This window comes from Engystomops pustulosus, chromosome 5, assembly GCF_040894005.1.
Source record: "Engystomops pustulosus chromosome 5, aEngPut4.maternal, whole genome shotgun sequence".
Lineage (NCBI taxonomy): Eukaryota > Metazoa > Chordata > Amphibia > Anura > Leptodactylidae > Engystomops > Engystomops pustulosus.
This window is the reverse complement of record NC_092415.1, coordinates 34,031,513-34,059,054: the sequence shown is the minus strand read 5'-3', so window position 1 is coordinate 34,059,054 and position 27,542 is coordinate 34,031,513. Positions and strand designations below refer to the sequence as shown.

General features: G+C 42.5%; 2 protein-coding genes across 4 annotated transcripts in view; one reads left to right on the top strand and one right to left on the bottom strand.

Annotated features, from left to right (window-relative positions):
• The first annotated feature begins 248 nt into the window (after positions 1-248).
• IMPA1 (inositol monophosphatase 1) lies at positions 249-23,561 on the top strand. Of its 3 annotated transcripts, none has more exons than XM_072151605.1 (9): positions 249-382; positions 10,998-11,066; positions 11,802-11,935; positions 13,226-13,330; positions 17,116-17,161; positions 18,823-18,931; positions 19,165-19,273; positions 21,268-21,419; positions 23,012-23,561. In XM_072151605.1, exons 2-9 carry the CDS (start codon positions 11,004-11,006, stop codon positions 23,131-23,133), a joined length of 840 nt encoding a protein of 279 aa, XP_072007706.1. In that variant the 5' UTR covers positions 249-382; positions 10,998-11,003; the 3' UTR covers positions 23,134-23,561. The 3 variants fall into 3 exon arrangements, with proteins under 3 accessions (XP_072007706.1, XP_072007704.1, XP_072007705.1); XM_072151603.1 differs by lacking the exon at positions 249-382 and adding an exon at positions 392-460; XM_072151604.1 differs by lacking the exon at positions 249-382 and adding an exon at positions 430-452.
• A 90-nt stretch (positions 23,562-23,651) lies between these two features.
• LOC140132619 (E3 ubiquitin-protein ligase RNF31-like) overlaps positions 23,652-27,542 on the bottom strand; it is a 37,636-nt gene continuing 33,745 nt past the window's right edge. Inside the window, exon 16 of the mRNA XM_072151602.1 lies at positions 23,652-26,749. Within this exon, the coding sequence (XP_072007703.1) occupies positions 26,717-26,749 (33 nt within the window). The 3' untranslated portion in view covers positions 23,652-26,716. The remainder of the gene's footprint in view (positions 26,750-27,542) is intronic.

Here is a 27,542-nt window from a genome sequence, read left to right as displayed (position 1 = left end):
TAACCCCCCCTCCTTCCCTCCCCCCCCCCCCCCACTGATCAAACTGCTGTCTACCTATACTTGTGACAATCCCTTTAACAGACTGCCCCTTTAACTCTTCTTTATTGACAAAGTCAGATATTTACATATATTTGACATTAAACCTTTCAACAATCTTGGTTATTTCTTTAGAGATTACCCGGAAAGCAGTCACCAATTATTATCTTCCAGGGTAACGCTGCCGGCCGCCGGTTTTGATGGAAACGAAACAGTTACTGCCGCGACACCGGTCATGGTGGGCGTGTCCTGGAGGTGGCGCATGCGCAGGAGAGCAGGAAGCGGAGTGCGTCTCTTGTGCTGCCGGTTACCGGGGTAGGAAGCGGCTGCGGTCATTCGGTGTAAGGTAACGTGTGCTGTGGACGTGCACCAGCTCCATGGATTAATGGTCATGGCTAATGGGAGATGTTACCGAGGTGCTGCTGTATGCGTTATAGCTGGGGGGATCTTCCTCTATAGGGATTAGGGGCTGCTCCCTATTTCCTCCTCTAGCCTCTATGTTGTTGTATGGGGTCTTACTATTGGTCCTTCTTGTTGTGCATTTTTTAATGTTATTATCTCATTTAGAACTGGTTGTTTTTTTTGTTTTTTTTTTACCATGCACCAAAAACGTATTGCATTTCTACCCAGTCTTGGGGGGTCAGGGGTCTCAGTGATCACACATTAGCCCAGTGTCGGACTGGTTTCCATAGGCCCACCAGAGAAAATCAATTTGGGGGCCCACTCTTCATTATCCCCCAGGAAATGTGCTCTAGCAGTCTCCAAATTGTGGTGTTTTCTGATGGACCTCTGGGGTTCAGTATTGGGTTGAGCCAGGGGCCCACTTGAGGATCCTCTGGTACTCTGGTGGGCCAGTCCAACACTGCATTAGCCCCCCGTGTATAGTGTGTGTAACCCCATGTAGTGTGGTCTCCCAACATAATACAAGGTGCAGGGGAAGGGATGGGATCACACAGCCATTTATATGTGTTATCTATATGTATACCCTTATATGCGTATTAGGACAATCATTTATGGCAGAAATACTTTTGGACTGATGAAATAGTTTTTTTCGGTCCTTAATTTAAAGGACATCAACTACCAGATTACTGGTGGTAGACTGCATGTTTTATCTAGAGCAGTGGTGGCGAACCTATGGCACGGGTGCCAGAGGTGGCTCTCAGAGCCCTTACTGTGGGCACCCAGGCCTTCACCCCAACATATAGTTTGCCAGATAGGACTCAAGGCTTCCTCCTGTGGTCCAATACAGCCCAGGACTTGCCATTTTAAAGCGACATCTTTGGCTGCCAGGGTTACAGCAGGAACAAGAAGGTGTGGATAGAGACAGGTTATTGTTGGAGCTCCTGTTCTGGGAACCCTGATTCTTCCTCTTTAGGGAACCCTGGAGGGAAGCTAAAATGTAAATTTCTCCACCATCTTTCTATTGTATTGGTGAAATCATGACACCAATACGATTAAAACCTGTGCTACAGCAGGGATTAATAAATTACTGCTTAAATTGTCATGTTGGCACTTTGCGACATATAAATGGGTTTTGGTTGTACTTTGGGTACTCCAAAAGGTTGGCCATCATTGCTCTAGAGGGTGAGGGCACAGTTTCCAGCTAACTCCAGGGCTCTGGTATTGCTGAGAAAGCAACTTTAAAAAAATATGTAAATTAGCCTGAGGCGCTCAGGGTGCGTCCACACGTTCATTTTTTCAGATGCAGTTTTTGATGCCCTAAGCAGGAGTGGAAATAGAGGAGCAGGACTTCTTAATGATAAGTCCTCACCCACTATTATCCACACCTGCTTTTGGCTTCAAAAACTGCATCAAAACTGAACGTGGGGTGCGTTCACACGATGCATTTTTTGACGCATTCCAAAGGCTTCGGTCTGAATTACATGCTGAGGTAACATTGCATGTGCGTCAAACGTGACGTATCGAGGAAACACGCCGCCAGGCTCACGTCAATTGAGCGCCTCATGGCTCCACCGCTCTGTAATTATGCACGCCTCAGGCTACTTATTATTCACCTTTGTCTTCTTGCTCAGCCGCACTGGTAACCTACAGGCTCCGCAAGGAACAATTTCTCGCACATGCGTGAGATTTCCAGACAGCCAGACACTTTCTTTACTGAGGATAGCATGCGGGACAGAAGGTTAATGATAAGTAGCTGGGGAAGGGGGCGTGCATAATTATTGAAGGCAGAGCCATGGGGCGCTCATGTGCTCCTCAGGCTCATTTACATATTTTTATAATGTCGTTTTCTCAGCAATACCAGAGCCCTGGAGTTAACTGCAAACTGTGCCATCATTCTCTAGAGGTAACAAGCATGCATAACAGGACAGATTCCCTTTTTTTTTTTTTTTTTTTTTTTGAAAATATAAATCTTTATTGCAATGTTTACATATTTTACATGCATGTTTCAAAAGACCATACAATATACTCTAAAAGTGTATACATTAATTACATTAGTCTTTTAAAATCCTTCATCTACAAAATTTTCCTTTATGCTAACACAAATATCAACCCTTGACATAAAATGCATTGTTTATATAGGATTATTGCTTAATAGGATTATTGCAGTGTAGTCCCTTATGGCATCTAATATATAAAATATATATCAATTATTCTGCAACTTCCCTTTTCCTACAGACCAGAGTCCCAACACACTTTTGCCAAATCCCCCCCCCCCCTCCCCTAAATGGATCCCCTGGCAGCAGGAGTGAGAAAGAAGCGGAGAGAAAAAAAAAAAAAAAAAAAAAAAAAAAAAATTAATTAATTAAACAAAAAACAACAAAAAAAAAAAATGTATATATAAAAATTGTAGTTAAGATTAATAATATTCAACTATGTGTTTTATTGCCAACATGACCAGACCCTATTCCATTTATGCTCTGTACGCAACATCTTAGATCGATTACATTCATATTCCTTTATCTGCATGGAGAGTCTCCACCAGTTCTCTACATTTGGAGGGGACTTGGAGCCCCATTTTCGGACTATGATTATCATTGCCATATTCATCAGCCTACTAATCAGCCTACCATGTAGGTTAGTCAAACTCGGATCCTCCACTAGGCTAAAAATTGCTATGTGAATCACTAGGGGTAAATTGATTTTAAGAATGTGATCAATCCTTCTGAAAACTTCTTTCCAAAAGACCTTTATAATTGGGCACTGCCATACCAGGTGAAGGAAATCTGCGTCCGGTAATTGGCATTTCCAGCACCTAGATTCCTTCTTTAACTTCATTTTTAGCAACGCCGCTGGAGTGTAATACACCTGGTGCAAAACATTAAAATAAATTAATCTGTGATTCCAATTTAGTGAACACAATCTAGTGTTTCTGTGAATTCTCTTCCATTCTTCCATACTCATTGTCCCAATCACCCCTTCCCATTTATTTTGGGATTTGTGTATCTTGTTCCTAGAGTGACTATCCCTTATAAACCTATATAATTTAGATAAAGACTTATTACTATCCCCTTTCGTTTTAATAAAATCTAAGCATTTATGTGAATCCAGTTTCATTTTTATCTTGTGCAAATTATAGTTCATTACATGTTTTAATTGCAAATATCTAAGCCAGTCTTCTGATCTCAAGCCGTATAACCTTTGCATCGAAATAAGTGATATAAATTTTCCTTCTATCATAATCTGTGATATGTACCTCACTCCCTTAATCCACCAAAAATTTTGATCATCCATAGCCATTACTCCCGTCAAATTAGCATTAAACCACAAAGGGGTGTCATTTAAAAAACCATTTATTCCTAATATCTTTTTAGTGGCAGTCCAAATTCTCTTTAAAGTCTTACCCAGCAGATATCCCTGAAAAATTTTTCCTTCTAAAAGGGAGCCCTCCAGAAGCTCAAAAATACTTTCTGTTTTGCCCTGTGTCATCGTCACCAATTTAACCATCAGTGGCTTTTCCCTCCATTTTATTAGCCGGCTGATCTGCGCTGCTAGATAGTAACCCTGAAAAAAGGGTAACCCCAGTCCCCCTTCCCCCAGTGGCTTATAAAGAAAATCCATCTTTATCCTAATTCTCTTTCTGCCCCAAATCAAACCATTCAAAATTGCTTCGATCATTTTAAAAAAGGAGTCTTCAATCCAGAGTGGTGATGCTGACAAATAATATAGTACCTGCGGCAGGATAACCATTTTGATAAGCCCTATCTTGTCTGCTTTAGAGAGAGGGAGCTTGTTCCAAACTCCAACTCTCTTCCTCAGAGTTCCAATTAATGGCACCAGATTCAGATTATAGAAATCTTCCAAGTTGCTTGAGACTTCCACTCCCAAATAGTGAAAGCTCTTGACACACGGTAATGTGGTGTTGTCTGTCGCCCAACTGTCTACTGATGGGTCTAAGGCCAGCAGGGCGGACTTCCGCCAATTTATCTGCAATCCAGAGAATTTGCCAAATTCTTCAGTGACCCTGATAGCCATTGGGATTGAGTCCGGGGAGTCTTGTAAAAAAAGCGCTAGATCATCCGCATATAGACAGATCTTATCGTCTGAACCCCCGCAGCCCCCACCCAGTATACTTTTTTCCCCTCTAATTTTCAAGGCTAAGGGTTCTATATATATTGCAAAGAGCAGGGGTGACAGTGGGCACCCCTGTCTCGTCCCACGGGTAAGTTGGAACATTTCCGATTCACTGTTGCCAGTACGGATTCTTGCTGTGGGCGCCCTATACATACACTTGACTAGCCCGATAAACCGGTCCCCCAGTCCGAAACTCCTCATAACCTCCCACAGGAAGCTCCACTCCACCCTGTCAAACGCCTTTACAGCGTCCAAAGACAAGATGGAGCGGAGCCCTCCCTCTCCCAGATCGATAGCCGAGAATAATCTCTGGATACAGTCTCCAGTGCTTCTACCGGGTATAAATCCATTCTGATCTCTATGAATTATATATTTAATAACCCGTTGTAGCCTAATTGCAAGGACTTTAGAGAGGATCTTAATATCTGTATTTAACAGCGAAATGGGGCGATACGACCCCACTTCGGTTGGGTCTTTTTCTTTCTTTGGGATCAGTACTATCCCAGCTTCAGCCATCGATCTGGTAACTCCTCCAACTTCAACCACTTCCTCCAGCACCTCCAACAATCTAGGGAGAATAGTCTCCCCATATTGTTTGTAAAAGCCAAATGGAAGCCCGTCTGGGCCTGGTGAAGAGTCCCTACCAAAAGAGTCCAGAGCCAACTTGATTTCTTGTAAGGTAATGGGGTCATTTAACATTTGCTTTTGGGCTTCCGAAACTTTGGGAAACTGTATTCCCCTCAGGTATTCTCTCATCTCACTAGCGCCCAGTGTTTCCTCTGATCTGTACAAGTCAGCGTAAAAGTTTCTAATTGTCTGCACTATCTCATCCTGATTGTTGGTCACTATACCGTCCTCCCTCCTGATAGCTGTAATGATGTTCTTACCACCGGAGTCCTTTATTATACCTGCAAGATATTTACCCGGTTTCCCACTTTCTATAAAATGAGTCTGGGACCGAAAAAAGGCTCTGTGTTGGGCTTTCTGGCTCATGAAATCTTTGAGATCCTGCGTACATTTAAGAGTCCTGGTTCTAGCCTCTTCTGAGGGGGACTCAATATACCTCCGTTCCGCATTGTGCAACTCTTGTTGTAGACTACTTTCCTGTTGATTATATTGGATCTTTGCCCGCTTAATTTCCCTCCTATATAAAGCTCCTAAATGAAGCTTTAAGGCGTCCCAAATAGCACTCTTACTTGCCGAACCCAAATTCTGCACCCAAAACTTCTGCGTTTCCTCCTTGATATTCAGTTGATCCTTAAGGATACAAATCCAGTAAGGGTTTAACTTGAACCGCCTATGGCTTTGTACTGTCGATTTCAAAATGATCATTACTGGCGCATGATCAGATATTATAATATTTTCGTATGCCATTTTGCGGATCAAGTTAAAAAAGGCAGGGTTGACCAAACTTAGGTCAATGCGGGATAACGACTGGTATGAACGGCTTGAACATGAAAAGGCTTTCCGGTTGCCATACAGCTTCCGCCAGACATCAATCCAGCCTAACTCACCACAGACTCTGGCTAATCTCCCGCTCGGATTTTGTCCCACTGTATTACCCTGAGACATTTTAAACCTGTCCTTTACTTCGTCCATTACCAAGTTGAAATCTCCCATTATCATCAGGGGGCAATGTGCCCTGGGTTCTATAAATTCCAGGAGGGAATAGATCACTTCCAGAGATGCTGGAGGAGGAATATACACAAATGCCAAAATAACCTCAAGCCCCTTTAAAATACCATGTAAAAAAATAAATTTACCATTTTTATCCACCATGGATTCTTTTATTTCAAAATCAATATCCCGGTGAATCAATACTGATACCCCTCTCGAAAAAATGGTTCCAAAGGCATGAAATTCCCTCCCGACCCACTTTCTTTTGAGTCTATACACATTTTCTGTTACCAAATGGGTTTCGAGAAGGCAAACAATGGCTGGTAGGTGCTTACTGACTACATCAAAAATTTGGCAACGTTTTATTCTGTCGCTAATCCCTCTAATATTCCATGTAAGTATTCTGGTTTCCATTTTCTAGGGAAAAAACAAAAAAAACAAAAAAGAAAAAAAAAAAAAAAAAACACAAAACAAAGAAAAAAACCCTTCCTCCCACTCCTGTGCTCTGCCAGCGTCCCCCCCCCTCCCCTCTCATCGACCCATCTCTTCTTTTTAAACAGGTCTCCCACACCACCTGGTGCCACCCTCCCCTCCACCAATCCTACCATATCTATATCTGCAATGTCTTAACTTGAATCCTGCTCTTTATTCCTGCTCTAAGGCAGCTCTAACAACGCGTCTCTATTATAGTCCCTGTTGGTCCAGCCAATTCGCTACCTCTGCTGAAGAGGTGAAAAACCAGGTTTTCTCCTGAAATATGACCCGTAGTTTGGCTGGAAAAAGAAGCGCATATTTAATCTTGCCTTCCAAGAGTCTTTTCTTAACCCCTTTAAAGCTAGCTCTTTGTTGTTGGGTTTCTCTGGAGTAATCGGGGTATAAGGCAATTTTAGCGCCTTCAAGGGCCAGATCCTTCATATCGCGACATTGTCGCAAAATGAAATCCCGATCTTGGGAACTTATCAACTTTATCAATATGGCCCTTGGGGGGGAGCCTGGAGGGGGTCTCTTAAATGGGATCCTATGAGCTCGCTCAATCCCGAAAGACTTAGAAAAGCCCTCCTGCCCGAGGGTCTCATACAGCCATTTTGTAATTTTACTTATTAATTCCTTATCTGATTCCCCTTCCGGGAGGCCCACTATTCTGATATTGGATCGCCTCGATCTGTCCTCCAGATCCGTAAGCTTATCCTGCAGCTTTTTCTGTTCCTTTTTGGTTGTCTCTGCAGTCTTTCTCATCTCTTTAATTTCCTCCTCCATATCTTTACAGATATTCTCCAACCCTTTCGTTTTTTCCCATATCCTATTCATCTCATCCCTAAATCGAAGTAGATCGCCCTGTATGGATCCAACCTGAGAGTTAAGTTTTTCTATTGCTAGTTTGGATTCGTCCACTTTTGTTTTGGTTTCTTTCACAGCTGCAAGGATCTCAGCCAGGGTTTCTTTAATTTCACCTGGGGGGTCCTCATTCTGTAAGGGCACATATCTGGAGCCTTCTTCCGGCCCCTCTTGTTCCTTAGGGGTCTGTCTGGTCTTGGCTGGTGATCCCTTCCATAACTTATCTATTCCCCCACCCGACTTCCTTTGTACATTCTTAGGACCCATTGTATTAATAAATCAAGAACTGTGGCTTTGCCCTTGGTTAAAACAAGTATCTAATAAAGCAGTACAGTAACTACAGAAATTGTAATGGAAGATTTAACTAGCGCCTCTCCCGGTCACCTAGAAGAGGCTGTAAAGCGTGTCTTGGCCAGATTTTGCCTGTGCCACTAATGCGACAACATCTATGTCAGCAGAAACAATAGGGTTGGCATATTTACAAAGCCGGTGATTATTTAGTTGTAAACTTTTACAAACCAGACCAATGCACGTTATGCTAATACATATAGTTATTAAACCTAAAGAGGCATATAAGCGATTAACATGGGGCAAATCTTTGTTGTCAAAGGAGCACTGTCTTTTTCGTCAATTTCTTGTTCCGCAGGACCCGGGCAAAGATAGGATGTAATGTCTAATATTTGTCACAAGGTTATTCCAACAATCAGACAAATCAAAATTGACCGGGTTCAAACCACCTGCAAGGCTGTAAACTGTATAGCCCTATCCCAGTATATACGTTTATACAACCCGCGTCGGCGGTGTGTTATCAGAAGACAGAGGAGCTCTGGCAGTATTAAATATGTTAGTTCTGTGAGCTCATGTTGGGTTAATGCTCTACAGTCACAATATATATAGCTCAGCGGCGATGCGGGCAAAACGCTGACTCCAAAGAAGCAAAAGAAGCCTGTGTGGGTTAATTGTAAGTGCTCACAAATCATTAGTGACTCTCAAGATACAAAATCCTTTCTTTGGAGCACAGTACACAAAGTTCATCACTGGTTAGTAAAAAGCAAAGATAAACCATTTGGTATGTTAGTCATTTCGGCTGTGAATGCTCATGACAGATTAATGGGAGAGGAGCAGGGAGTGCTGAGTTAGTCGCAAGAAGGTTAGTGGAGCAGCTATGCAATAAATCCATCCTCCATACAGCAATATTTGTTAAAGCATGCTTTGGATCTCACCCACTTGACGCCTCAGGTTGTAGCCACGCTGAACCTTGCTAATCACTCTTCCAGCTACGTCCGGTCTCCAGGGAGCAGAGGAGCTTTATCTCCATAGGGTAAGCTGCACGTTGGGAGAAGCGACACAGGAATCCCGGGTGCAGAGGTCACTGGCAGTATACCATCAATTCATAGTCGGGCACGCTCAGTCGCAGCGTGACGCCAACTTCGCCCGACCTGAGAACACAGGTCAGCAGCAAGCAACCGGACCCGCACCGCTCCTCTCCTCCAGCGCTGCCCCGCTCCGTCAATCGTGCTGCCCGAGCTTACAGCTGTCCTCCGGGGGATCCCGATGGCACACAGAGGGACGTCTCCCAACCGACCGAGGCAGGAGAGCCGGCATGCTACATGGTAGGAGGCTTCCGGGGGAGGGGCGACACAGACGCTTGCTTACGTCATGCCGTCTCGCACCAACAAAGCTGTCAGGACAGATTCCCTTTAATATTAATTTCTACCTAAGACTCTGTTCACGGTATCGTGGAATCCTCTGTTCGTTACCTTCGTTAAAAATCAAACAACGGAGGTTTAACGTGTCAATTAAAAATCCCATTGACATCAATGTAAATTTTATGTCCTCCATTGGCCCAGATTTATCAAACTGTCTGCGCCAGTTTTCTGAGACACGTAAATACATGTGCAAACTGTTTGCACAACCCCAGAGGATCAATAAAGTTGTATCGTATGTATTTATGTAGTGTTTGCGCCAGTTTTGTGTCATGGCTGCAATATGTCTGCAGCAACGCAAAACTGTGCACTTAAAGGGGGGTTGCGGGGCATATTCACACTGGCCGCCACATTTATGTTGGGGTATTCTCACGAAGTCAAGATACATTTTTAAGGCCGAGTATATTTGTTGGTGAGCTTTCGAGAACTAGGGAAGATGTTATGCATGAAACAGAAAACTTAGAGCATTTTAAAAGAAACCTACCACTTAAAAGTGGTAGTTTTACATACATAAACATCATATTTTTGTTACTAAATAAAGCCCCTATCCCTGATTTATAAGTTATATTAATTTATATCTCCGCACACCGCACTAGGGCATGGCGCGCTATGCGCGCGCCCGTGCGTGCGCCGGATTCTGAAGTGCTGGAGAGCCGGTGACGTCACCGAGCTCTCCGGCACACGCGCGCCTGCGCAACTTAGCACGGCCTGTTTCCCCATGCTAACTTGCGCAGGCAACGTCACCGGCTCTCCAGCACTTCAGAATCGGGCGCGCGCATGGTGCGCCGAGATAAAAGTTAATATAACTTATAAATCAGAGATAGGGGCTTTATTCTAGTAACAAAAATATGCTCCGGCACCAGCTCACCCTGAGCTGGTGCCATATATATGTATGTAAAACTACCACTTTTAAGTGGTAGGTTTCCTTTAAACACACTAGGAAGCACTCATCAAAGGACTTTAAAAAACAACAGAATGATATAGACAGCTAACACGGCACAATTCTACAATACTGCTAATCTAAGCAGCTTCTCATAGCACTAGAAGAAACATGATGTGTCTGCTTAGAGAGTGCCCACCCACACTCTGGAATATTACACCGACCATCACTGAGTGATAGGAGCTAAAACAGCAATAAAACTGAGTAAAATTGCAAAGTAAGGGGTTAAAAAAAATCTTTGTGTAAACATCACTAGTGAATTAAATGGGCAAACCCCTTTAAACTGAGGTCACCAGAAAATAACTGGTGCACTTATTTTAAGCACTTTGGGCGCATGGTGGGTATGCCGGATTATTAGTGGCGCACTCTGCACATAGTGCATTTAGCCTATGGGGTCATTATGTGCATTTAGTCTATGGGGTCATTATGTGCATTAGAGATGAGCCGAATCGAAATTCAAATTCCGAAATTGCCACTCAAAATTGATGCCCCCAGCAAGGGCTTTAATTGGCCAAAGATACACCTGAATGGGAAGTCCCTATGTATTTTGTAAAATTACAGTGGCTGCAGTTAGCTAGATATAGATTGCGGATTTGTCATAATAAATGTTAAAAATGAACATCCAACTTATAAAGTATCTGTTAAAATAACAGATTCTTTACTCTTTTAGTATAAGCCAATGTATCTGTTAAAATTATAATCCTTTATTTGAAAAACGGAAAGGTGAACCCGGCCAGTATATGTTATTGGAGCATTGGTGGTTACTGTTCTTGCTCTATGTGGGAATGTGATCAAAGTGAAAAGATTTTTCTTTCTCATCTTTTTTCTAGGTTAAAATGGCAGATCAATGGCAGGAATGTATGGAGTTTGCTGTGCAAGTAGCAAGAAAAGCCGGGGCAGTAAGTATTGGCGGACATGTTAAATACATATGCAACAATTGTTTTATAGAGAAATCCCAGGCAATTTGTAGTAATGGGTAGAGATCTACAGGCGGTCCCCTACTTAAGAACACCCGACTTACAGACGACCACTAGTTACAAACGGACCTCTGGTAATTGGTAATTTACTGTACTTTAGTCCTAGGCTATAATAATCAGCTGTACCAGTTATCACAGGCGTCTGTAATGAAGCTTTATTGTTAATCCTGGTTCTTATGACAACCCAACATTTTTAAAATCCAATTGAGACCAGAAAAAATGTTGTCTTGGGTTACAATGATATAGTAAACAGTTCCAACTTGCATACAAATTCAACTTAAGAACAAACCTACAGAACCTATCTTGTATGTAACCCGGGGACTCCCTGTATATAAGGCTGCACTCACGTTGCGTTTTTCTCCTCCATTGTAAGGATATGTTGGGCGGATTCCTGACATATCCTTACAAGGGATGGCCCCGGGGATAGGGCGATAGGGCCCCGGGGATAGGGTCTAAATTGTCTTTGTGGGAAAACCCCTTTAAGTACTTACTGAATGGACCGTGTGCTGGGTGCAGTTCACAGCCTGACCACCGTGCAGGGGATGTATGTGCTATATGACCACAGTGCTATATGATGTATTAAGTTCCTTCTTCCAAAACAGCCGCACCATACTTTTTCCTATCCTAATATTTTTCACTCTCTGAATGGATTGGCAGGTGATATGTGCAGCACTGAAAGAAGAAGTTTCTATAATGGTAAAGAGCTCCCCAGCCGACCTGGTGACAGCTACAGATCAGAAAGTTGAAGAGATGATTATTTCATCGATTAAAGAGAAATATCCAACTCACAGGTAACGTCATATGAAGGCTTTGAACTGGGAACTTGGGTTTGCTAAACTTAAAAAAAAAAAAAATATATATATATATATATATATATATATGAGTTACCCTATGGGTTTGCCCACTGGCTCGGTAAGGGGTACCAAACTCATTTTCCCCGGGGCCACATCAGCCTCGTGGTTATCTGTAAAGGACCGAAAGTCATTTTATTACTGTACATACATATATATGTTACATATACATAAAAGTATGTTGCACTATGGGGAAAAATCCTTTACTCACCCTTTCCCGCTCCACCGAATCAGCGGAGTCGTCTTCTGTTTCCCTCTGTGCAGCTTTGTATGTGGCTCTGAAGCCGACAGGCACAGTGTGATGACGGCTGCTGTTCCGGTGAAGTGGGGAGGGTATCCCAGGCACTATGACTAGCTCAGCGTAGAGCCAGGGGGACGGGCTGGATAACACAAGGCCGCAGGGAAGATTTGGCCCACAGTCTTGCGTATGACAATCTGATACATGTGAGTGCACAGACACCAGACCCCTGTACTTGGCAATTTCCAGAACTCCCATAAATATTGAATGGAGTGACAGGACACATGCTTGATCTGCCTCTCCATTCAATAGAGAGAACAGGACCCCTGCTCTCGTTGTACCCTATTCTGTTTAAAGGGGAAATGGCTGAAAATTGCAGAAAACTGTTAAGAGGACTGGAACATGTTTGATCGTTCTCTCCCCCCAAACCCCCAGTGTCTGTCTTCGGGGCGGAGTCAGCCACATTGGCAGAGATTTATCATTTTTTGTGATTTTCTTGGCGGTAAGAAGTCTTATTTCACGGTTTAAGACTTTGCCTTGTAGGGCATTTAACGCCGCTTACACACGAGCACATTGCAACAAATTGATTTGTTTTACTGTGCAGGGCAGGATTTAAGATGTGCAACTTTAAAAAATACTGAAAGTTTGACTGCCACTCCAGTAACCCCCCCTGCGTATTTAATGTGCCCAAACCTCATGTGCCCAAAATTGCCCAAAGTCTAAAAACTGTCATAAAGGATCCTGCCTAATGATAAATTTCCCCTATTAGTCTCACTGCTACCGACTGGTTCTGGTGCTGTTGATGCAACCCACACTGATCTGCAGCTCCAGTACATTGGGACAGTGCCATCCCTCGCGTAGTGGTCTTGCAGGCTATACTCAGTGGACTGTGTGGTCTACTTAGTTTCGGTCACTCTAAGAGGCTGCTGCAGACATTTGCACAGTTTGTATTACATGACAAATAGCTAATATGTTTCATTCATCTCTTCCAGTTTTATTGGTGAGGAATCGGTGGCTGCAGGTCAGGGAAGTACTTTGACTGATAACGCAACGTGGATCATTGACCCCATTGATGGCACAACTAATTTTGTTCACCGGTAAGTGACTTGAGTGCAGTCCTGCAGCATATTCAGAATCCATAAATCTACCCTTGATAAACCATGTGCACTTATTCATAGATCCAGGCAACTTATAAAATTATGTAATGAGCCTGAAGGGCCCGGGGAGCATTACCAGAGACCCTCTGTGCTGTAGATTCACAGGCAGTTACACTGTGCACTTTCCCTCTCCCACTGTGTTCTGAAAGTTCCTGTTCTAAAGTGAGATTACATCAGGCAGAGGGAGGGGGGAAGTGCCGAGCAGGAGCAGGGGGGGAAGGTGAGGTGAGTCTGCAGCACAGAGGGGATCTCGGATCTTCAATCTTCAATCTCATTAGCATATTTTTGAAAGTTGATTTTAGAAGGAATGAGACCATGGATAACAAATATAAGAAGATTACCACAGTCCTGGTGCCTGGATCTATGAGTAAATGTCCCTGGTTTATAATACTTGATTTTGATGGTAGATTTCCTTTAACACATAGCTGCATTGCCTCAAAAAATTTTGATACACTAATAGTTTGACAAAACCAAGAATGGTGCTAAACTATGGTGGAAAAATAAAACACCACATTGGGGTACTTGCAAAACAAAAAAAGTCGCCCCCATATGGCAACTTTGTCAAAAGAGTCGCAGATATTTTTCACTTTATCATTAGAAAAGTGAAAGTTTTTAACCTAAGCCGTATGCTGACCTTGTGCATATCTTCATTAGTCCTGTATTTTGTGTAATTTCATGTTTTTAAAAAAAAAAAAAAAAAAAAAAAAAAGTTGCTAATTCTAATCTGGCTACTTTGTACCTCATAGTAACCACTTTCTGCTCCATGTTTCCTTATTTATTCTCACCTCTGTGAAGCATCTTTGCCCTCCACCTTCTCTTCCTGTGCCCAAGAGCCCACATAAGCGATCTTTTGCGCATGCGTGTGCGCCATCTCCATTGTGCAGCACCGGTGAGCAGAAGCCGGCTGTACAATACAGAAGGCAAACACACACGCCAGAGAATTCCCGAGAGCTGACTCTCGGGAAGAGGAGGACACAGATGCCTCACAGAGACGTGGGGAAATGACAAGCAAGCAGGGTCACAATGAGAGTGACTAATGAAGATATGTACCAAGATCACAATACTGCTACATTTAATGCGCTGAGGTTATAAACTGCTGCTAGATTTCACTTTGCAGCACCATAATGTCATTATTTTCACATGCCTTAGGTAAGACCGGCTTGTAATCTTAGTAAACATATTGTCTTTATCGTTTTCCAGTGTGGAAAATTTCAGATGAGGCTAAGCCTTATATGCCAGTGTGGAAAATTTCTGGCATCTGTTATAAGATTTGTATCCCTGGAAACTGAAAGCACTTTTAGGTTTTTATTGGCCCGGGTGTACAGAATTAGTGGAACATGCTGTACAGTACCGCAGGATAATGTTGCGCTTGAGGCCCATGAGACATGCACTTCTCTGTTTTCATCGGGTAGAACTTGTATACATATTCAAAGAGAGTTCAACCAATTAATCGAAGGCCACATATCTATGGAATAAATCATCAATTTTAAAATGACAAGGTTCTTGCATATGATATCCGATTGTGTAATGTCCAAGAGTTGGGCCATTACGCCACTTTAGACTGGTATTCTTGCTAGAGTAGACCCAGTAGGACTGAGCGCCCTACTGAGCTTTATAACTCCGAGATCCAACTCCCTATCTAGGCTGCACTATAGTGTTAAGTAACAACAGTGCCACCTGTTGCTAGAGATGGGTACTTCTTGTGTGAAATGTGTTTATATGCCATTGCCGTCTATGGGGGGCGTATATGCAGCCGCTTGTACGTCCCCATGAATGGCCGTGTGAATGAGCCATTAATGTGCTTGTTTATACTAATTCAGAAGAGCTGAACCAGCTCCTAGGAGATTGGTCCAGCTCAGCAGACCACAGGTTTTAGACTGAGTTGCTCATCATTTCTGCTTCTTCTACAAAGCGATTTATTGCGCCTTAGCTAGCCAGCTGGACAGCCCTGCATGCCATCTGAATGGAGTGTTGCACAGCCTATTAATCTCTTTGCAGATTCTTCTAATAAAGGAGTATTTGCATTACAAAGAAAAAACTTTGTAACAGGTCAGGCCCCCACGTAGCACCACTGGGAGGCAGCGCACAGGTAGTCAGTCTTGGCTTGGAGACAGTGTTTTGGCCAAGTGAGGAGCACTGAGTGGTGGTGGCTCACTAGAGATATTTTGGCTGTATGTGCAACAGGATTCTACCTGGATCCTGGCACTCCGAGGCTGCAATAATGATTTTTAGGTAGGAAGGAAAGATAAGGACCACACTTATATAAACAATAAAAGCTTTTATGTAATAAAATGGTATAAATTTCACATGGTACCTTTGGCATATCCAGCATTGGGAGAAGAACTGGACCGCACAACCACACAATATACAATGTACTATCGCCCCTAGGCTACATTTACATAACGATCTCAAGGTTCTTTGTTACATTTTGATGACCTTGTTGTAGTGGGTCCTTATGCTATTATGTGCGGCATCACATGGCATCCGTAGCCGCTGCAGCACAGCACCAGCAGGGACTAAGAACCAGTTGCCCCCCAGCACCCATATTGGCAGGCAAAGCCCCCATGGCTCCGGGCCCTGGGTCTCCACCAGCACCACACTACAGAAGCAGCAGATGCCATGCAATACCGCACCATGTGAACAGGAATTAGATGCTAACCAGGTGTGAACAGGTCTTGAATACTCACTGTTCCATGTGGTCTCAGGCACTGGCTGAGAGGGAGTAGGCGGCCCCTATATGCAGTCTCCTGCTAAATTAAAAACACCTGGGTCGAATGGGGCGGAGTGCTGGTACCAGGCACAAAACAAAATAAATGACGGGATAGAATAGAACTAAAGCAACATTGGAAGGGGAAAGAACTGGACTGCACATCCACACAATATACCTATGTACCTTTGGCATATAAGAGCAGGCCTGATTCACCTCCAGGTTCTGGCAGATTAGCCATAGAACAGGTTAATTGGGTGGGAGCCAAGCAATGTCCAAAAGAACAATTATCCTTAAAGGAGTATTCCCATGTAGAGAAGATTCTTAAATATACATCAAGTCCCTGAATCCTACTGTAAATCTTCTGACTACGGTTGGATTCTTCCCTCCTTCCCCTTCCCCCTGCATTACAAGAATACCCCATACACAGGCACTGCCTGCCAGCAAGCAGCAGTGTACAGAGACTTGATGTACTAGCTACAGACGAGATAAGGTCTTTATACAAGTGGAGGTAGCTTTTTGTGTAAGTTATAGGTGAGATGGCAGAGCTGGAGAATGTCATTGTGTGTTATATGCATCTCATGGATCTCATAATCTCTGATCTGTATTATCTATTTTTCTATTTGTCAATTACTAGTGGAATGTTCAGAAGCTAAATAAAAGCGCAGATAAACCATGTACCTTGATAATCTAAGCACATTGTCAGTGCACAGCATCTCATAGCACAGAGGTATTGTGAAGTGTCTTAGAGAGTTCCCACTTACACTCAGTTTATTGCTGTTTTAGCTCCTATTACTCAGTGATGGTAAGTGTAAAATTGCAAAGTAAGGGGTTAAAAATTATCTTGTCTAAACATCAACAGGGGATTAAAATTTGAGAACTTTCTTTCATGGGCAAACCCTTTTAAAAACAGAAATACGCATGTTATTTCCGTGAACTGTAAACTAGGTGGTGCTGTATTTCTAGGGACTTTCAAAACTAAAAACCTATGATTTATTATTTATTCTTGTTTACGTAGGTTTCCCTTTGTAGCCGTCTCCATTGGCTTTGCTGTGAATAAGCAGGTAGGTAGACTCCAACCATATCTTATTCTACAAATTGGTAGCAGAGTGGTAAAAATCCAGAGCAAGTGTATGCTTGAGAACTTTAGTATTTTATAGTAATCACTGTGGTAATCTTTTATATTTGTTATCTGTGGCCTCCATCCTTCTTAAATAAACGTTAAAATAAGCTAATGAGTCTGAGGGCTCTGGTGGGTGTTTTCAGAGCCCCTCAGTGATGTATATTTACAGGATGTTACAACCCATGGATTACAAATCTAAGATAACCACAGTCATGGTGGCTGGATCTATGAGTAAGTGTCCCAGGTTTATTGATGCTTAATTTTCATGGTAGATTTCCTTTTAGCCAGTTTTAGATGTTCCATCCATAATATTCGCTGACATTTTTTGTAAGCACTGCAATCCTCTAAGGTAATACTGTTGGGTTAATATGAACCCATTTCCCTGTAAATGGAACCTTACCTGGGATACTCTTTTTACGAAGCCTTGAATTAATGAGCTCAATCCAGGCTACTCGACATTCTGGACTCGTGTGCCGAATGTTCTCGATGCATGGCGAAATGTAGACTGGAACAGAGCCAGATGGAGGGAGAAAATCAGAGCTCTCAATGTAGACAGACTGTGATTTTTCTCCCTCAGTCTGGCATCGTTCCCGTCCACCTACTGGTGGCCCTTTGCTTTATTCCCACACAGTGGCAGGGGACACAGTGTAACAGCCTGTGAAGCTAAAAGTAGATTTTTAGAAGGGAGGCCATGGATAACAGCTATATGAAGATTAACCCAGTCACGGTGCCTGGATCTATGAGTTGGTGTCCCCAGTTTATCATGCTTCAATTTGATGCTAAATTTCTTGGCCAGGAGAGGAGAGGAAAGGAAAACAGCCATGTTTTTCAAACCTCTTAAGCCGAAACCATGAGGTTGTGCTGGAATTGTCAAATAATGGGCGCTGTTGGTGGTGGCACCCGATAGACCTGATTGGCTGGCGGAGGATCGCAACAGAGCCTGCAATGCTTATATGTACATAGCCAAAGGCCCGTAAACACATGGAAAGGTAGAGCATGCTCCATCTTTTGCCCCCTGCACGGTGCAGTGCCACATGTGTGTACATTGTACCTCCACCGGGCGCCATAGCCGTCTATGGGAGGACTCAAGTTTGGGGCCGGATATACGTCTTCACAACGGCTGTGTGAAAGCAAACTAAGATCTTGTACCTTTTTGCGTAGAGTACAGAGTAGCTATTTACTGAGTAGTAGAGCATTGTATGATGTCTGTCTGATGTATAACCGTAGCTTTCCTCAGTGGAAGCCGTGTATTACTAGATCTCATACTGAAGGGTAATATTATATATAAATTTAGACTTTCAGCCTTTAATTTGTGGTTTATAGGACTGTAATAATAATCTTCCAAAGCGCATCTGCCAAGGGAGTCACTTACACATTGCTCCAATGAGAGCAGTCACATTGTGGTGGGTTTATCAACCCTTAGTTAACTTTTGGTATTAATGATCCCACTTTGGGGATTTTATATACAGAGACGCATGTTATTTTGAATGGTTTGACTATTAAAATGTCACTTATTTTTCTTATGATCAGTGATGTGCCTTTTTTTTAAAATTTTTCCTCATGACAAAAACAATGATTTTTTTTTTCTTTCCCCCCTTCTAGGTCGAATTTGGTGTGGTATACAGCTGCGTAGAAGACAAGATGTACACTGGCAGGAAGGGAAAGGGGGCTTATTGTAACGGTCAGAAATTGCAAGTCTCTGGGCAGAAAGGTAAATGACGCTTTACAGATTTCTAAGCTTGATATTGACCCTGCTCCATTCAGAGGCATTAGCATTGTCTATAGGTTTTCCCCTCGTAGAGTTACTGGTAAATGTATGGGCTAGAGTTGAGGCATAGTGGATGGGAACCTATTCACATGAAAAGTAATCTTGCATAACATTCGGGCAGTCTCACCGGGCATAACATTAAAATTCATGTCCGAATGTTTTTGTATGTTTTTCAGATATTACAAAGTCCATGATTGTTACAGAATTGGGATCAAATCGTGACCCTGAGGTTATTAAAATTGTTCTGTCTAACATGGAGAGACTGCTGTGTATTCCAATCCATGGGTAACTATCACCTTTTTGGGCAAATCTTGACAACATTAACCTGCTTGGTTACATTATAAATGTTTTTTGTTACTATACATGCCCTGGACGCACCTTGGTTAATACTTTGGCACGATGACTTGTCATAGGTGCCGCACATGTACAGTGAAGCTTCACTTGCTGTAACACTAAAGGAGACTCTCCGGTCGATTTAGAACCCTAAACCGCAGATCCAAACGGACATGTAGTTTAAGGTTCTAAATCCTCTCTTAAAAAAAGCAAAAAAAAAAACTGGATTTTTTTTTCTTTTGAAAAATACTTATTGGTTCAGCTGTTATCCCACTTGATGTCACTAGGCATCTCGTAACTCAGACATTTCTGTAGAGGGAGCTGCTTTATTTAAGGAAGCATTGGAGACCATTTTCCTTTCCAATCCTGGAGAATTCTTAACCAAATACACCACATTGTCACTGTTTGTAAAGGGTCTAACTAAACAGTATGAATGTTTCTGCTGGAGACTGGATAACTACAGACCTATTGGTTGTAATTGGTGGCGGCTGTGCTGGGTAGTGCAGCTTTACCCCATTCAAATGAAAAGGATGAACCTGCAGTACCCTGCATCACCATTACTAAGTGGATGGCATGTAGGTAGGTGTTCTGTGTAACCAATAAAAAGGCGTAGTCCCGTAGCTTTTAACTACCAAAATCATGTGCTCCAGATATCGGCTAATTAAATATCCGAAAACCATATAAAGGAAATCTACCATTTTGTGTTTATACATTGTGAACCACATGTACCTTGAGAATGCTGTAGTTACAATGATGCAGAAACATATCTTGTTTAATCCCTGAACTGAGTGGTTTTGCTAAAAAAACAATTATAAAATTCAGGATGATCGAAAAGCTGTGTTGCATACAGGCTGCCTACGTAAACACATTACACGGAGCTTCCTGAACTGTCCAGACAGGACCAATCAACCTGAGCTGGATGACCGATACACAGCAGCTGGGGGATGGTGCAGTGATTTGATGACTTCTGCCTGTCAGGGGCAACACAGTGATTACATATTATCGTTTTATGCTGGGCAGAACAAGGCTGGAGCAGTGCATAGTTAGGGTGAGGAAAGTGCTGGGGCAGCCACAGGAGCGACTGATCCTCATTATCATAATTTTATAATTGTTTTTTCAGCAAAACCAATCGGATCAATGATTAAACAAGATATAGACTTCGTGGTAGAAAAAAGGAAAAAAGTTGGCACTCGCCACCTTTGGTAAAATTCTTTTCTTTTATTAATCCATTTAAAATTTGGCGTACACAACAGGGGAGGGTAGCGAGGGAGGATGCGTTCTTTCACCAGGGACGACTCGTTTCACGCTTTGGGTAGCGCTTCATCTTGCCAACTTTTTTCCTTTGTTCTACCACGAAGTCTGTCAATGACCTGTCACTGCAGTTAGAGCAACACACCGAAGTCTAGAAACCTACAGTTTGATCTCCATATAAGCTATATGCTGAGTTTTTGTTCCCTCTGACGACGCAGAAGTTACTACAATAGTGCCCCCGAGCACCCCCGAGAACTTAATTATTAAACAAGATATGTTTCTGCATCGTAGCTAGGTATGTTTGGTTTATGAAATGGTAGATTTCCATTAAAGAGCAACATAAAGGAGGAGGATCTGTTCTTCTCCAGTTTTTATAAAGTTCTCCCTGAGGCTCCATGTACATGGCTGGGTATTTCTATGGGCTCGTACACACTGTGGTGGTGTTTTCAGCGCCCCTGCGCATGATCCGACCACCTGAGTTACATAACCTTGCGAGTCCTGTTCTTGCTGAGATTGCAGCTCGCGTCACACGGGCTGCACGCAACTGACTGTGTGCCTGTGGCCCAAGACCTGTAGCCTTCTACTCGCTCTGTCTGATATATGTCTGATAATTTTACTAAACTGTATATATCTATATGTAAATTTGTGTTTTCATTAGTTTAAGGTTTTCATTGAACTGTTCTTGTAACCCCTAGTATCCGGGCGGTGGGCACAGCTGCTGTAAATATGTGTTTGGTGGCTACAGGAGGAGCTGACGCTTACTATGAGATGGGAATCCATTGCTGGGATATGGCGGCTGCAGCGGTCATTGTTACGGAGGCTGGAGGGGTTGTCCTGGATACTAACGGTACATATATGTGTAAAGTCCAAATAATGGAAGAGTATTGGAGTTACTGCATAATCCTTGTTACTCATTTACAGAGTTAATAATTCCTATAGTAATAAAACTCAAATTGTTGAATGAACATTCGATCAATGTTGTGTTCACCCTGTAGATTTTTTTTTCTCTTAAAGGGAACTTGTCACTAGTGACCTAATTTTCACTAAAGACAGGTTATAATAGCCCATTACAGCTGCGGTGCACATATGTCTTTCTGCTTTCTCTAAGCATTTGCATTACAATATAATTGTGTATTATGACTTACCTTGCACCCTGACAGAATTCTCTGTGTAGTCCCAGAGGTTGGGCTCTGGTTTGGATGCATTTCAAAAAAACATGTGACTTGTTTGTGCTGCAGACTCCTCAGCTCTTGGAGCCTGGTGAACTGACAATAGTGGGAGAGGGAGGAGCTGTACAGGAGCACAAAGATGGGGGCTGAGAGCTGAGCAGTCTGCAACACTTGTCACGTGTTGTTTTTTGAAATGCATCCAAACCAAAGCCCAACCCCTGGGACTACACAGAGGATTCTGTCAGGGTGCAAGGTAAGTTATCACATACAATTATATTGTAATTCAAATGCTCAGAGAAGGCAGAAAGGCATATTTCCAATGCAGCTGTAATGGGCTTCTGTAACCTGTGTTTAGTGAAAATGACATCCCTGGTTCCCTTTGAATTCTGATATAAAACTAAAATGTGAAAAAAATACTTGTTTTACTTTTTTTTTTTTTTTTCTCCTGTAAAGTTTTTTTTTAATTTGGGCCAATGTGTGAACACAGACTTTAAATGAGCATGGAGAACTATCCACAATAGTTTCTCGGGCATTGCCTGCCGCTGATTGGATAGTGTCAAAGAAGATTATCATAACACGCCCCCCTACTTTGCTCCAGCACCTCCTTTTTGACAGTGGAGAGGATTATAATGGTCAGATACTAGGACGGATATCTTGGCAACCGTAGGGGCTAGCCACAGAGCCCAAAAAAAAATGCCACAGAATCTGTGAAAAAGTCCCTACTGTATGGTATGTAAATCAACATGTGTGAGGCGATGAAAGTTCCTCTTTAAAGAGGACCTGTCGCCCTATAAAAACGCCCCAGGAGCTGCTTACCAAAGTCCAACTGCCAGCTTTATCGGAACCACTGCAGCCTCATACCCTCGGAACGCCGGACGAAGCTCACAGCCATCCGAGAAGGAAGCCTGGCATTCACCGCTGGACTATGGCATGGGAGGAGCGGTCCGGGGGAGAAGCGGCTTGGTCCAGCGTTTGGAGGGTATGGCACCGCAGTGTCTGCTATCAGAGGGTTCCAATTAAGCTAGCGGTGTAACACTGCTACATCTGGGGTAGCGCTAGGAGCTGCTTACTTTTTTTTTTTTGGTTGACAGGTCTTTTTGAAATATACCTGTGTAACTTATTTGTTTGTATTCTTGGGTTTAGGAGTTTGCTACATGCATTTAAAATGGAAATGTACTTGTCGGAGTTCCCCTTGTCTAGAAGATCTGATGATACAGTATGATTTAAAACATAACAAAGACTTTACAGAAGATTTTATTTTTTTGTGCAGGAGGCGCTTTTGACCTAATGTCTCGTCGAGTGATTGCAGCGAGCAGCACGGAAATTGGAGAACGCATCGCCAAGGAGCTTCAACTCATACAACTGGTGCGGGATGACGGCAGAAAGGAGTAGAGCAGCGTCTTGGTTTTAGATGCACTTTTTATTAACTTTGCACTCGACTTAGAAATAGGCATTTTTAACTTAATGATTCATTTTGCATTATTTTAAGAAGAGCTTTATCTAGACCATAGTAGGCTCAGTATCTCTGCTCCAGGTGGGAACCTGACCATTAGTGATGAGGGTAAATGCAGGGCAATGCAATGTCCTGGTTTCCGCCTTTCCAAAAAAACTGCCCAAAAATAAAGTTGGACGAAAGAGAATGAACACCGGTCTTGAAGGTCTCCGAATCTATTTATTGTGGACTTGCTCCTGGTGTCTTGTTATATTTGAATGTAAAACCTACTGTCCAAATGTACTGAATACCTCTTATACACCACTGTCCAATCAGTGTATTTACTAAGCTGAAATAAAGATTTATTTTTTATTTCTGTAACTTGGAAGCCGGTGTAATTTACATCTTTAATTAAGATTGAACCGCCCCCAGCCCCCCCCCCCCCCCCCCCTCCACACACTCCATTCCTCCTGTAACATAATTGGATTTCCAGGCTCTCCCTTCCTCTCTCGCATGTTTCAAGAATCAGGGAATATTGTATTTCTGTACCTTTTATTGATAGCATCTTAATTTCTTTATTGATATTTTTTTTCCCCCCTTATGAGTGTGGAAGGAACACAGCACGCATTGTACATGTTTTGTGGGGGAACATTATTGCCATCACCACTATATAAGCATGAAATGCCACCCCAGAAGATTACTGAAAATGCAGCACAGAATAAGGTCTCTGCAGCGCAGCCCAAAATAACTCAGCATGTCAGTACATACAATAATACAAAACCAACCCAGTAACCCAGACTGAATGATTGTACAGAACCCAGACCAGATAAATACAAGGAAACCCGCTTCTCACACCTCTTCCGCTGCACATAACACTTGCTGCACTATTGATGCTGCACACTCCACTGTTTTTGGCGCAACTATGATTGTCCCGATATCAGCAGCAGGAGTTACTAGCACATTCAACTGGTCTCTGGACCTGGTGCAGTGTTGCACAGAATAAAGGAAAACAATCTGAAAATCACTTTCTGGTTTTGACTTGTTAAATAAAATATGAAGAGGTTGCATGCGCTTTAATGTATCTATGATCTGTGATATATTGCCACAGCGTTCTGTAATATAAACCAGATATATTGGTGGATATGGCAAATATTTGGCAGATATATTGAACGTATGTGAATTTTATGCACATTGCCTTCTCAGCTTCCTTGGCACTTATGACAAACTGAGCAACCTAAACCTGAAAATGAGGCCATGTAAATAGGGAATTACCATCTCCACACATCCTCCAGGGTTTGTATGTAGCCAGTGGTAGTGCTGCCACATCTGAAGAGCCCATATTTCAGCTGTAAAGTGGTAATCTCATTTTAGGCGTTTATTTCGCTATATCAAGTAGATGCAGGTTCTCCCTCCTAGGTCGGGTTTGAACCATACCTGTGCTGTGGTTGTAAAGAGTCTTAAAGGGCCACTCCGATCCTAAAACACTAGATTTGCCATAAATGACTGTGGCACCTTCACCAGTAGGCAAGAGCAAATCTTGTTCATCCTATATAACCGCAGAAAATCTAATGAAGCGCACTTTTTCTCTACTAGTCTGACAAGTGTAGGGGTGTCGGGGCACCTAGTTTGAGCTCTTTGACTGTAATATCTTTCATTTGTGTCCAGAAGGAAAAATCTTGCCTGAGTTTAAGAACCACATATGGCAGCAGGTGGCCGGTCATCTCGGCTGAGATTGAGGGCAAAGGGCCCCATTTCTTCTGAATATTCTGCCAGACCTTGATAGTGGATGAGAGTAAGTAACTTTTACTATGTATTGTGTGTGCATGCGCTTTGCCCCAGAGCTCATGAGTAGGTTCTGTTCTAGTGAAGCGCATTAGGAGGGCGCCAGAGATTTTTGGAGGGTTAACCAGCGTTGGATATGAGAGATCCAGTAGATATTAGTGAGGTCCTCCTTTTTTCTTAATCTGGATTTGTTGTAAGTAGTGTAGTCTGAACTTTTTAAAAGCCCAGATAAAGGAAGAAAATGATCTATGTGCTTGTAGCAAATACGACCCTTAATCCTGTAACAGCAGGGGGACCACTGCACAAAGACCGAATATGTGACAGTCTGTGTTCAGATATCAGAATATAGAGTATGTAACATTAATAAACTAAAATCTAAACAAACTGGCATTCCTGTCTCACTTGTAGCACTTAAAGAAAAGAATAAACTGAGCAGTCGACACTACTATTAAGGAACATCCGTCACACAGAAATTGTCCCAAGTGGACCACACTACTTCAAACTTATCCATTTGGTTATTTACTTGGGCAGTCAGGTGCTCCATCAGCCTTATAGCTTTCATTCGGGTGTAAAGATCCAAAATAGAGGGCGGAGCGGGTTTCTTCCAGAATAAGGAGAGTAAGCATTTGGCGGCAGTGAGGACAAGTTTGACATACTACACCTATCCAGGATACAAATGGGATGGACAATGTTCTAAGTTGCAAGTCAATAGATTCTAGGAGCGCTAGTTAAGTGAGTTGGAAAAGGTCTGATGGTTCTTTGGCAATTGTATGCCCAAGTATATGAGTGCCCTCTGTGGCCATTGTAATTGTAAATTGTGGCCTGTAATTTGGATGCTATGTGTGGGGGTAGGGTGATGTTTAGGATTTCTGATTTTCAGAAATTAACTTTTAAGTTAAAGGGTGGTAATATGGATCCTAGAATGGTTATTTATCATTAGGCAGCTCCTTGTGACAGATCTGTCTATTTTTGGAGCTCCGATGCCCATCAGACTCATTAAAGTGACTTGGCCCTTTAATAAATGTTCGTATGATCTACTTTGTCTGGGTTTTTTTTCCCCAAAAAGTCTCAAACGGCATAAAAAGACACAGCAAAGGACTGAAGTAACTGAGACTTTTGCTAAAAGTCCCTAGTCATGAATCTGGCTTTGTACAGTGTTGCTCTAGCAGCAGTTCTGTATTTACACCAAATTAATGAACTGGTAGAAATAGCCGTGTGAGACTTTTTAGCGGTGAACAGTCCCAGAAAACCTGAATCCGACTTTTTTGAAACTTTTTTTTTTTGGGCCCAAAACGCCTAGGAAAATCAAAATAAATTACCCCCTTTATATCTAAAGATAGACCAAATCTTCATTACAGATACATATGTTCCTAATGTGAATTTCAGTGCGATTTTCATATACCTCTCACAATACCAAATTTAACTGTTTCTAGGTGCCACAGGTACAGAGTTATCCACAAACTGTTTAAGTTAAAGGGGAGTTTCCCCTCTTTAAAATGACACCAGTACTTTGTGTGTAGCTGTCTTGGTACAGAAGTAATAAGTGTTTAGAACCTCCTAAGGTTTGTCAGCTAAGGCTGCAGTGATGCAAATCAGATACCAAAACTATTATGTGTGAATAAGGGCTTAGACGTGCTTTTGCTAAAGTTGCATATCTTCTTTGCTCCTTCGTAATCATACAGCCAATATTTTGTGCACCATGCAGCTATGAAGGTTCAGTATTCATAAAATAGTTGATCTTCTCTATAGATTCATTCTTCATTAAAATCCAAGGGGAATATCTGCCTTTATTTTCTGCAAAAAGATTTAAAAAAAAAAATAAAACAACCAGTGTCTCAAGCTGTATTTATCCTTATCGCAAGTTTCTGCTGAGTATGGTTTATATCATAGAGTGTTATATCCAGGTTCGCACCCTCCATGAGGTGAATTGAGCCTCTTGCCTCAGGCAGCACCACCTGCAGCAAGATGGGAGCTTGCACCTGCTATAAAGTCAGCAGGGGTAAGAGACACAGCGTGGAGAACTTGCATACTAAATAAAAATAATATATCATATTACTTCTGGACGAGTTGGAGGGGGCTGTGCTATAGCTCACCTCAGCAGAGACTTTAGATTCACCCCTGGTTATACCCAATTTATATTATATATCTTACTTTTTTATGGTTATATCTCTTTTACACTCACCGGCCACTTTATTAGGTACACCATGCTAGTAACGGGTTGGACCCCCTTTTGCCTTCAGAACTGCCTCAATTCTTTGTGGCATAGATTCAACAAGGTGCTGGAATCTCCTCAGAGATTTTGGTCCATATTGACATGATGGCATCACACAGTTGCCGCAGATTTGTCGGCTTCACATTCATGATGGGAATCTCCCGTTCCACCACATCCCAAAGATGCTCTATTGGATTGAGATCTGGTGACTGTGGAGGCCATTTGAGTCCAGTGACCTCATTGTCATGTTCAAGAAACCAGTCTGAGATGATTCCAGCTTTATGACATGGCGCATTATCCTGCTGAAAGTAGCCATCAGATGTTGGGTACATTGTGGTCATAAAGGGATGGACATGGTCAGCAACAATACTCAGG

Bases quoted from the DNA above. Each gene is read 5' to 3' on its own strand.
- IMPA1 (XM_072151603.1), top strand. From the start codon at position 422: ATGGTCATGGCTAATGGGAGATGTTACCGAGGTGCTGCT. The intron at 11,936-13,225 runs GTAACGTCATAT...CATCTCTTCCAG, and splicing joins GAGAAATATCCAACTCACAG to TTTTATTGGTGAGGAATCGG. The intron at 21,420-23,011 runs GTACATATATGT...TTTTTTGTGCAG, and splicing joins GGTTGTCCTGGATACTAACG to GAGGCGCTTTTGACCTAATG.